The following is a 12,147-nucleotide window of genomic DNA, read 5'->3' on the forward strand; positions in this document are numbered from 1 at the left end:
CCTGGCTGTGAGTTCTGAGTCTTCCAGGAAGCTGCTCATCAGTGAGGACACCTCCGCTTCCCCACTCTCCAGGGCTCCTGGCCTGGGTGAGGTGTAAGTTCTCTTGAACAACATGGCTGATGACCATGTATATCATCTCCCTGAATCCTCAGGGCCACCTTGGACATCACTATGACCCCATAGCAGATGGGAAAACTGAGGGGACAGCTGGAATGTGGTGGAGCTGGGCTTTGATCTCAGGCTAGCGGTCTACACGTCCAAAGCTCTCTCTGGTAGACTGAGCTGGCTGGTGATATGCCACTGGCTGCAGCAAACCTTCATTGAGTTTGGAGCGGGTGGAACCAAATAGCTGTTAGGCAAGAACCAGAGGTCTTTGAGGGGATGCAGGATGCTGAAGGTTACCATCCAAAACTCATCTGGGGGTAGGCTGCTCCCCACTACACACCATCCTGCCAAGCGAGTGAGCGCGGCTGTCAGCACTCCATGGGGGAGTTAGCACTCTGTCCCATCTTTGGCTATTGGTATAATCTCTGCCACCTGGACAGCTGGCATCCAGGGCTGCGGTTTCACTAGCTCTGACCCGAGGTTGGTTGGGCTCCGTGAGCTCTCCGCTTCCCCCAAGCCCAAAGGAGAGGATTCTCTTCTCTCTTCAAGGCTGGAGTTAAACAGAAAAGGAGCAGGGTGGCGGCTTCCTCCACATTCTGGGACGCACATGTCGGGTGAGAAACGCTGGGGCTTGGTGGGAGCTGCCAGCGCCCTGCTCCAGGCTTCCTGCATCAGCCAGGAGGCTTCCCACTGCATCCTACCCAACACCCCCACAGCGAGTTTCCATAGCAACTTTCAGGAGGAATTTCCAGGGCTCACAGATTCTGTCACAGTAACCCAGTGAGGGGAGAAGGAGGCCAAGGACCCTACACGCAGGTAGAGGCTGAGGCCCTGGAGGCCCCAGTGAGGCCAGGAGAGCAGAGCGAGGTGGGCTCTGCGGAGAGCGGTAGAGAGGTCGGGGCTCTGGTTGGTCATCGTCAGCTCCAAACAACAGGTCACACATTGTTCCTGGGCATCTTTCTTTAGACAATACAGCGAACCTCAGAGAGGGTCATGATTAAATTAGGGAGAGCTGCAGGCTTCTCATTTGATCTTTCCTGTGAATTAGGGCAAGACTAGCCAGGATTTGGATGCCAGGGGAGGGCCGCCTGTGGGTGTCTGTGGAATTGAAATGAAATTATGCAAGCAGATGGCTTGATGAAGAGACAAAAATATGGATAAAAAGCATCCTAGCCATGGAGATGCTAATTTTTTTAAAGCTTTTAATAATGACACAACTTTGCATATCAAAGTTGTCTTCTAGCCTTTATTAAGTCCCCCGGTACATTTTCAACAGCACACTGCTCTAAACCACGCACAAGCATTTTAAAGTGGAGGATCAGACTGCCTGCTTCTTACCTTCCAAGCTCTGAGCACGTAACATCCAGCACGCGCATCCGTGCTGCAGACTTACAACCCACCCAGGCTGTGCTGTGCATTCTGGGGAGTAGAAGGTGACTACGCTGTGAGCCCTGCCCTTGAACTGGGGGTAACCATCACGGGAGATTGGGGCGCTTACAACTACTGCAGAGAGTGCCAGCAACGTTCCAAAGAAGGCAGAAATACCTCCAGCTGGAAATCAGGAAGGTTTCACTGGAAGATTTCTCCAGTGAAGGCAGAGCTTAGCCTGAAGACAGGCTCCAGGTGGAGGGAGAAATACAAGCTTGAGACCACAGGGCAGGAGAGGGCGAAAGGGTGAAGAGGCTGGTGGAGGGTGGGGTTAAGCCGAGGTGAACCCCTTCTGCCTGCCCTCCCTCTGAACAATCGCCAGTAAACCTCTGACCAACCGGCAGGTCTCAGCTTTTCACTAGAGTAGAGAGTCATTCTATCTTATCTTCAGGCTTCTGTGGGGATTAATTCAGTCAAGAATTCAGCCCCGATCCTGGCACACAGCAAGCACTTAACAGATTATAATGTAACAGATAAAGTAAAAACCATGGAAATTGGGCAATAAGAAAGAATCCTATGTTATAATGTTTGGGGTTAAAGCTAAGGAGTATGTGTAAGTGGGGGTGTTTGGATGACTCTCTGCTTTGGGACATTTCTCTAAGAATTGTGTAATAAAACCTAATTTGTTGGCTCACTCCATCCCACCATTTACCCTTCCGCCATGGAACAGCCAGTGAGATGCACTGGGAGCACTCCCTGAGGACCAACACCTCTGCAAGTTCTATTATCCACAATCAGAGGTGCTAAGTGGGAACCCAGGCTTTGCAGACAGATGTCTGTTGAGTTCGACCTTCCCTTTACCCCTTCATCCCACTGTGGGCCATTGACACAAATGGACACTGGGAGAATATTGTGTGAGAAGTTCTTCCTCCTGCGGGTTCAGTACAGAATCTGACAGGAGGATATTGAACACAGGCATTGCAGAGGTTAAAAGCTCATGTGGCCTAGATAGCACAGATGAGGCCAGCTTGTCACTGCTGCATCCCACTGGGGTCCCTGTGATCATCACCATGCCTCTTCTCTGGTAGGAGGCACCTTTCATGCACCTTCAGAAGACATCCTCTAGGCTCCTGCACCCACTCTGCTCCTACTCTCCTGAAGTTTCACACTTGCTCAGCCTCAGGCCACTTCCTGCCCTGCTTCTCCACCCCAGTTTCTCCTGGTAGCACTACCTTCACAAATCACTTCCACAGAAAACCTTGTCTCTGGGTCTGCTCCTGGGGAATCCATTGGTCCTACAAAGCAGATCCTAAGGATAGGATTCTGAAGTTGGATCCCATCACTGGGAATGGATGGTGTGATTCACTGGGACAGGTGCAGTTGAAAAAGGATGCATTGTTGTGTGCAATAACTCTGGTATTTAGGAGATGTGGGGAAATGGTAACCATAAGGACTATGAAATTGTGATTGGTTGTTGCTGGTGCTATGGGTGCCCTGAAAAAAGGAAATAACAAACTTAAGTCAGCTAATTACTACAGTGGTAGCTTGGTACAGGCAGAGGCAGGTGTGTATCCTTACTAGGGCAGATAAGCATGGCTTCTGATATGTGGTAGGCAGCTATTAATCTGCCAAATGCAAGTTTAAAAAGAAATTAGTTTTTTTTAAAGAGCAGTTTTAGGTTCACAGCAAAATTGAGGGAAAATATAGAGAGTTCATAGATACTCCCTGCTCCCCACTTAGCCTCCCCCACTATTAACATTCCTGCACCAGAGTGCTAGTTGGAGTTAATATAGATACTTAAACTTCCTTTAGATCCCCTTACCCGCTACCATTTATATATAGTTGTCTTAAATGTTTTCTCTATATACACTTAACACCTTATAAGACAGTGTACTAGAGAGTGTTGTAATTTTTGCTTCAACTATCAAATATAATTTAGAAACTAAACGGGAAAAAGAAAATGTATTACATTTACTCCCCTCCCCCCGTTTTTTCCACTTTCTCCATTGTTCTTTCTTCCTTTCTGATATCCCAAGGTACTTTCTTTTATCATTTTCTGTCTGTTTAGAGGACTTATTTTAGTTATCCTTTTAAGGTAAGTATACTTAAAATCTTCTCTTAAATTTTCTTCATCTGAGAATATTCTTGATTTCCCCCTTATTTCTGAAAGCTATTTTCACTGGATATAGAATTCTAGATTGACTACTCTTTTTCTGTACTTGGAAAATGTCATACCATTTCCTACAAGGCTCCAATGTTTCTGATGAGAAATCTCCAGTCATTCAAAGTGCTTTCCCCTTATAGGTAATGTGCTGTTTCTCCCTGGCTGCTTTCAAGATTTGTTTTGTTTTCAGAAGTCTCACAATGATGCATCTTAATGTGCATATGTGCATTTCTTTGTTTCTTGTTTGGGATTCTAACAACTTCTTGAATTGGAGAGCTTACATCTTTGGCCAAATTCTGAAAATTTTCATCCATAATTCTTTGAATTCATTTCCAGCCCCACTATTCCTCTCCTCTTCCCCCAGTACTGAGATGACATAAATATCAGCTTTTTGTTATTGTCCCACAACTCTGTGAAGCTCTGTGTATTTACATATTTATTTTTGTCTATTCTCTCCCTGTTATTCAGATTGGGAATTTCTATTGCTCATCTTCAAGTTCATTGATTCTTCTGTTCACTTCTATCTGGTGTTGAGTCTGTCTGCTGAATTCTGTTTTTCTCATTTTAGTTAATGTAATTTTGTTTTCTAAAATTTCCATTTGACTCTCCTTTATATCTTCTATTTCTTTGCTGAGACATTCTAATTCCTAGTTTTCTCTTTGGTTTTAAGCATGTGTGTAATTATTTATTGAAGCATTTTTATAATGCCTGCCTTAAAATTTTTGTCAGGTATTCTTAACATCAGTGTTATCTAAGTGTTAACATCTATTGATTTTTCACCTGAGTACATATTACCCTGATTCTTGGTATAATTACAGTTTTTTAATTGAAAACCTTCTATTTTGGGGTATTATATTATGAGAGTTGAGGTCTTATCTAAACTTCTCTTAGATGGCTTTGATTGACATCATTGTGGTAGGGAAGGGTGGGGATTTGCCTTACTGCAATTAGTGGGTGTAGAAGTCTAGATCCGTTATATGGCCTCTGTTGTCCCTCAGGCAGGGGGGAGGCTCCTCATTACTGTTAATAGAGTTGGAATTTCTGGATCTCCAGTCAGCCTTCACTGTAATCACCAGGCTGGGAGGGATGAGTCCCTCATCACTGCATCCATGTGGCCTCCACTGACACTGGGCGGGAGCAGCCTTCATATGCCTGGGTGTTGGTGGTTTTGACCCTCCACCAAACCTCCTCTTACACAAACCCAGGGAGGGGGTGGGCACCTCATTATTGCCAGATGGGAGTGGAAGTTTAGGGTCCCATGGTCTTCCCTGACACCATGGGTGGGCACTGCTTACTCCCTGGAGATGAAAGTCCCAACTCCCTACTTGACCTTCTCAGACACCAGCCTGGTGCTGGGAAGGAGGATTTGGAAACTCAGCATGGCCTGATGAGAGTGGAGGTCTAGGTCCCTCTTCAGCCTTTACAGGTGTGGATGTGGCAAGGCCACAATTTCTTCTGTAGTATGTGCCTGGAGTTGAGTGATTGTTGTCTTAAAGTTTTCTGTCTTGCTAGGTTGGCTCTTTCCTGAACTTTTGAAAGAAACTCTTGAAAAGATCTCTTGGTATATATATATATATATATATATATTTCTCCTTTAACCCTTTGTTGTTTCTAGGTTGTCAGCTTTTTTAGCTCCAAGCCTTGGCTATATAAGACTGAAAGAAATCTCTAAAAATTCACAGCCATGTTGATCTCTTGGTCCTGAGGTTCCTAACACATCTGCTTTCTCTCCACCTTTCATAGCCTTTTTATGTTTGTTTAACAAAACTTCCAGGGTTTTTAGCTGTGCTTAGTGGGAGGAATTGTATGTCTATACCATCTTTCTGTTACTGAACACTGACACACAGTGAGGCCAAACAATACCAAAATGTCAAAGTTTGGAGCATAGAAAGGTTTATTGCAGGGCCATACAAGGAGATGGGTGGCTCATGCTCCAAAAAACCCCTAACTCCCCCAAAGATTTCAGCAAAGCATTTTTAAAGGCAAGTTTGGGGGGGCATACTTGGTTGTTGCAAACTTCTTGGTATAGGAATCCTTTGGTCTTGCAGCTGTCCACATAGGTCAGGTCCTGAATGTTCCTATAAACCTTCCAACAAAACAAATGTTATTCTCTGTTCTGCAACTTTTTATCTCTGTATGAATGGAAAAGTGTTATTGCCTTATAGGTCAGCGCCTTGAGAATGAGCTATCCTGTATATTTCAGGCTATAGCCAACATTCTTAACTCCAAGCAAAAGCAATAGAATACAAAGGTTAAAGTAAAAGAAACAGATCTAATATGGAGTCAGATTTGTTCTTCCCTATTACAGTCCCAGAGGCAGAAGTCTCAAGCAGTTTTAAAAGAAAATATTTTATCCAGCTTTTATAATTTTCTTCAGCAGAACTATTAGTCAGAAAATTACCTCATCCATTATTACCAATAGAACTTGCAACCATGACTGTTTTCACACAATTTTATAGAACACTTTTTATCTTTTCTTCATTTTTAGAAATGTAGGATGGGAGGAGGACTGTAGTGTCTAGTCAGAGAATCATCTTGAAAAGGAAGACTTTATTCAGCATATAATGAATATGCTGGGCATTGAGAATCCAACAGTGACTACAAAAAAATTACTACAGCTAGGGACTTAGAGTGTGGGGGTTGGTTGCTGACCACAGTCAGAAGGACAGTGTAGGATGTTAACTTCTCCCTGAGCAGCTTTGTACTTGGAAAGGACACCCAAGCAATTTTTAGGAGTAAGGGAAATTTTCCAAAGTGTATTAGTCAGGTTTCTCCAATGAAACAAAACCAATAAGAAGTATATCTATATCTATGTCTATGTCTGTGTCTACATCTACGTCTATGTCTGTCTGTCTATCTATCTACCTACCAAGGAATTGGCTTACATAATTATGGAGGCTGAGAAGTCCCAAGTTCTGCAGATGACAAGCTGGAGCCCCCGGAGAGTCAATGGTGTGGTTCTAAGAGCTGAAAAAGGCTGATGTCCCAGCTCATGGCAGTCAGGCAGGAGGAACTTCCTCTTACTAGAGGGAGGGTCAGCCTTTTTGTTATATTCAGACCTTCACTGATTAGAAGAGGCCCACCCATATTGGGGAGGGCAATCTGTTTTACTCAGTCTACCAAGTCAAATGTTAATCTCACCAAGAAACACCCTCACAGACACACCCAGAATGTTGTTTGACAAATATCTGGACACTTCAGGACCCAGTGAAGTTGACACATAGAATTAACCATCCAAGCAGGTAAAGTCACTCTAAAGCAAGAAGAATCTCAAGGAGGAGTAGACAAAAAGTAAAGCTGAAGGCCAACAGGAGTGGAGAGAGAACCAGTAATGCAAATAACATAAGGGTTGAGTGAACACAATCTATTAGGTGAAAAGAAGGTATAGTGATTGGAATAGTATCCACCAAAATTCATGTCCACCCAGAAACTCAAAAGGCGACTATATTGAATACAGCACCTTTACAGATGTAATTAGTTAAGATGAGGTCATCATGTATTAGAGTGGGCCCTAAACCCAATGACTAGTATTCTTATATGGACAGGGAGATATGGAGACCCACAGACACACGCAGAGGGAAGGAGGCATGTGAGGATGGAGGCAGAGATTGGAGTGATGCAACTACAAGCCCAGGAAAGGCGAGGACTGCCAGCAACAGCCATACATAGCAGAAATGGCTCTTAGAGCCTCCAGAAAAAACCAACCCTGCTGACACCTTGATCTCAGACTTTGCCTCCTGAACTGAGGGGAGGCTGGGGGAGGGGAAGGGATCCCACACCAGAGGGGGAAAGCGGGGGGGACCATGGGGAGAGCAGAGGATCAAAAGGGAGTGTGGCCAGCCTTTCCCTTGCCCACTTGGGCCCCCGGGAGCCTGCTGAGTTGCCGGGCCTCATCCTTTGCCCACCAAGGCCCTCTCCAGCCGAGCGAGTCCTGAGGGAGTGGGAGGGAAGGAAGGGGGAGCAAAGGTAAAGGCCGGACCTATGAGATCAGCACCCCTAAGGGGTGGTTGGGGGAGGGAAGGAGTTCCTACACCCCGCAGGACCCACCCACAGTTAGGGGTCCAGTAGCGACAGGGGAGACCCTTAGGGGGCACGGAGGAATGTAAGGGAGTGTGGCCAGTGCTTTTCCTGCCCACGTGGGCACCAGGGAGCCTGTTGGGCTCCCGGGTCTAATCCTCTACCCTCGGAACCTCCCTCCTGCCGCACAGAGCCCAAACCCCTCCCCTACACCCCCACCCAGGGCCCTACCTCTACACGTGGTACTGGGCACTCAGAGATCCCCTCTGAGACCCCCTCCAACCATGCTGGGCCTAAACCCTACCCACACTCCATTACCCAGGGTCTTACCTCCGAACTCCAGAGCTCCACACTCCAGAGATCCCCCTCTGGACGTGCTGCCTCCCCCTTTCTGTGCAGGTCCTAAGCCTAGGCCCCACTCCATGCTAGAATAGGCCCCACCCCAACCTAAACCCCATCCCTGCCTAAGTTCTACCTCCTACCTAAGATCTGCCCCCCATAGCCAAGGCCTTTTCAGGCCTTTGTTTTTTATTTTAGGTTGGGGTTCTGTTTTACCTTGTTGTTCTTGATTCATTTATATATATATTTTTTCCTTTTTTACAGAGTTTTTTAAAAAATAAATTTATTTATTTATTTTTATTTTTGGTTGTGTTGGGTCTTTGTTGTTGTGCATGGGCTTTCTCTAGTTGTGGCAAGCAGGGACTACTCTTTGTTGTGGTGCACAGACTTCTCATTGCAGCTTCTCTTGTTGCGGAGCACAGGCTCTAGGTGCGTAGGCTTCAGTAGTTGTGGCACGTGGGGTTAGTAGTTGTGGTGCATGGGCTTAGTTGCTCCACAGCATGTGGGATCTTCCCGGACCAGGACTCGAACCCGTGTCCCCTGCATTGGCAGCCGGATTCTGAACCATTGTGCCACCAGGGAAGCCCTATATTTTTATTTTTTCTAATAAATCTTTTATTTTTATAATTTTATTTTACTCTTTATATTTATCTATTGTTCTGCTCCTTTTGGCTTGTTCCCTTTTTTTTTCATTTCTGTTGTGGTTTTGTTTAACCTTGTTGCAGTTGTTTCAATTACATTTTTATTTTTCCTAATATATTTTTTATCTTTTTAATTTTATATTATTTTTTATTTTTTGTAGTTGTACTGCTCCTTTTTTTCTTTTCTTTTGCCATGCTGCATGTCTTGTGGGATCTTGTTTCCCAGGCTGGGGGTTAGGCCTGAGCTCCTGTGGTGGGAGCGCTGAGTCCAAACCGCTGGACTAACAGAGAACCCCAGACCCCAGGGAACGTTAATTGGAGTGAGGCTTCCCAGAGGTCCTCATCTCAGCATCAAGACCTGGCTCTAACCAACTGCCTGCAAACTCCTGTGCTAGACACCTCAGGCCAAACAACAGTCCCATCCATAAAAAAAAAAAAAAAAAAAAAAAATGACAAAAAAAAGAAGATGAAAAAGGAAACACACAAGAAGAATGAAAAGAATTGAGGACAGTCTCAGAGACTGCTGGGACATCATTAAATGCACCAACATTCGAATTATAGGGGTCCCAGAAGAAGAAAGGAAAGAGAAAGGGTCTGAGAAAATATTTGAAGAGATTTTAAGTTGAAAACTTCCCTAACATGGGAAAAGAAATAGCCACTCAAGTCCAGGAAATGCAGAGTTCCATACATGATAAACCCCAGGAAAAACACACCAAGACACATATTAATTACACTAACAAAAATTAAATTCAAAGAAAAAATATTAAAAGCAGCAAGGGAAAAGCAAAAAATAAAATACAAGGGAATCCTCATAAGGTTATCAGCTGACTTCTCAGCAGAAACTCTACAGGTCAGAAGGGAGTGGCAGGATATAGTCAAGGTGATGAAAGGGAAAAACCTATAACCAAGATTACTCTACACAGTAAGGATCTCATTCAGATTCGATGGAGAAATAAAAAGCTTTACAGACAAGCAAAAGCTACAGGAATTCAGCACCACCAAACCAGCTTTACAACAAATGCTAATGGAACTTTTCTAAGCAGGAAGCACAAGAGAAAAAGACCCACAAAAATGAACCTAAATCTATTAAAATGGTAAAAGGAACATACATATCAATAATAACCTTGAATGTAAATGGATTAGATGCTCCAACCAAAAGATGCAGACTGGCTGAATGGATACAAAAATAAGACCCTTATATATGCCTTATGTATACCCTTATAAATACCCTTTGATATTTATAGGACATTCCACCCAAAAGTGACAGAATACACTTTCTTCTCAACTGCACACAGAATGTTCTCCAGAATAGATCACATCTTGGGTCACAAATCAAGCCTTTCAAAATTTAACAAAATTGAAATCGTATCAAGCATCTTTTCCAACAACAATGCAATGAGATTAGAAATTAATTACAGGTAAAAAACTGTAAAAAACACAAATAAATTGAGGCTAAACAGTGCGCTGCTAAATAACCAAGAGATCACTGAAGAAATCAAACAAGGAATTAAAAATTACCTAGAAACAAATGACAATGAAAACACTATGATCCAAAACCTGTGGGATGCAGCGAAATCAGTTCTGAGGGAAGTTTATAGCAGTTCAAGCTCACCTCAAGAAACAAGAAAAATCTCAAGTAAACCATTTAAACTTACACCTAAAGCAATTAGAAAAAGAACAAAGAAAACCCAAAGTTAGCAGAAGGAAAGAAATCATAAAGATCAGAGCAGAAGTAAATGAAATAGAAACAAAGAAAACAATAGCAAAGATCAATAAAACGAAAACGTTTGTTCTCTGAGAAGATAAACAAAATTAATAAAACTTTAGCAAGACTCATCAAGAAACAGGGGAGAGCACTCAAATCAATAAAATTAAAAATGAAAAAGGAGAGATTATAACTGACACTGCAGAAATACAAAGCATCATAAGAGACTACTACAAGCAACTATATGCAAATAAAATGGACAACCTGGAAGAGATGGACAAATTCTTGGAAAGGTACAACTTTCCAAGATTAAACCAGGAAGAATTAGAAAATATAAACCGACCAAACACAGGTAATGAAATTGAAACTATAATTAATAATCTTCCAACAAACAAAAGTCCAGGACCAGATGGCTTCACAGGCGAATTGTATCAAACATTTAGAGAAGAGTTACCACCTATCCTTCTCAAACTCTTCCAAAAAATTGTGGAGGGAGGAACACACCCAAACTTTTTCCATGAGGCCACCATCACCCTGATACCAAAGCCAGACAAAAATACCACACAAAAAAGAAAATTACAGACCAATATAGCTGATGAATATAGATGCAAAAATCCTCAACAAAATACTAGAAACAGAATCCAGCAACACATTAAAAAGATCATACACCATGATCAAATGGGATTTATCCGAGGGATGCAAGGATTCTTCAACATACACAAATCAATGTGATACACCATATTAACAAATTAAAGAATAAAAGCCATATGATCATCTCAATAGATGCAGAAAATGCTTTTGACAAAATTCAACACCCATTTATGCTAAGAACTCTCCAGAAAGTGGGAATAGAGGGAAACTACCTCAACATAATAAAAGCCATAAACAACAAACCCACAGCAAACATAATTCTCAATGGTGACAAACTGAAAACGTTTCCTCTATGATCAGGAACAAGACAAGGATATCCACTCTCATCACTATTATTCAACATAGTATTGGAAGTCCTAGTCACAGCAATCAAAGAAGAAAAGGAAATAAAAGGAATACAAACTGGAAAAGAAGTAAAGCTATTACTGTTTGCCAATGACATGATACTATACATAGAGAATCCTAAAGATGCCACAGAAAACTACTAGAGCTAATCAATGAATTTGGTAAAATTGCAGGATACAAAATTAATGCACAGAAATCTCTTGCTTTCCTATACACTAACAACAAAAGATCAAAAAGAGAAATTAAGGAAACACTCCCATTTACCACTGCAACAAAAGAATGAAATACCTATAAACCTACATAAGGAGGCAAAAGAACTTTACTCAGAAAACTATAAAACACTGATGAAAGAAATCAAAGATGACATAAACAGATGGAGAGATATACCATGCTCCTGGATTGGAAGAATCAATATTGTGAAAATGACTATACTACCCAAAGCAATCTACAGGTTCAATGCAATCCCTATCAAATTACCAATGGCATTTTTCACAGAACTAGAACCAAAAATTTTACAATTTGTATGGAAACACAAATGACCCCAAATTGCCAAAGCAATCTTGAGAAAGAAAAACAGAGCTGGAGGAATCAGGCTCCCTGACTTCAGACTATACTACAAAGCTACAGTAATCAAGACAGTGTAGTACTGGCACAGAAACAGAAACATAGATCAGTGGAACAGGATAGAAAGACCAGAGATACACCCACACACATATAGTTACCTTATTTTTGACAAAGGAGGCAAAAATATACAATGGAGAAAAGACAGCCTCTTCAATACATGGTGCTGGGAAAACTAGACAGCTACATGT

The 12,147-nt window shown here is 42.6% G+C and overlaps 1 protein-coding gene across 1 annotated transcript in view; it reads left to right on the plus strand.

Annotated features, from left to right (window-relative positions):
* The first annotated feature begins 712 nt into the window (after nt 1-712).
* Nucleotides 713-12,147, plus strand: part of CHRNA7 (cholinergic receptor nicotinic alpha 7 subunit) — a 223,545-nt gene continuing 212,110 nt past the window's right edge. Inside the window, exon 1 of the mRNA XM_024754293.1 lies at nt 713-885. Coding sequence (XP_024610061.1) covers nt 713-885 — 173 coding nt within the window. The remainder of the gene's footprint in view (nt 886-12,147) is intronic.

This window comes from Neophocaena asiaeorientalis, unplaced genomic scaffold (assembly GCF_003031525.2).
Source record: "Neophocaena asiaeorientalis asiaeorientalis breed wild unplaced genomic scaffold, Neophocaena_asiaeorientalis_V1.1 scaffold743, whole genome shotgun sequence".
Taxonomy (NCBI): Eukaryota; Metazoa; Chordata; class Mammalia; order Artiodactyla; family Phocoenidae; genus Neophocaena; species Neophocaena asiaeorientalis.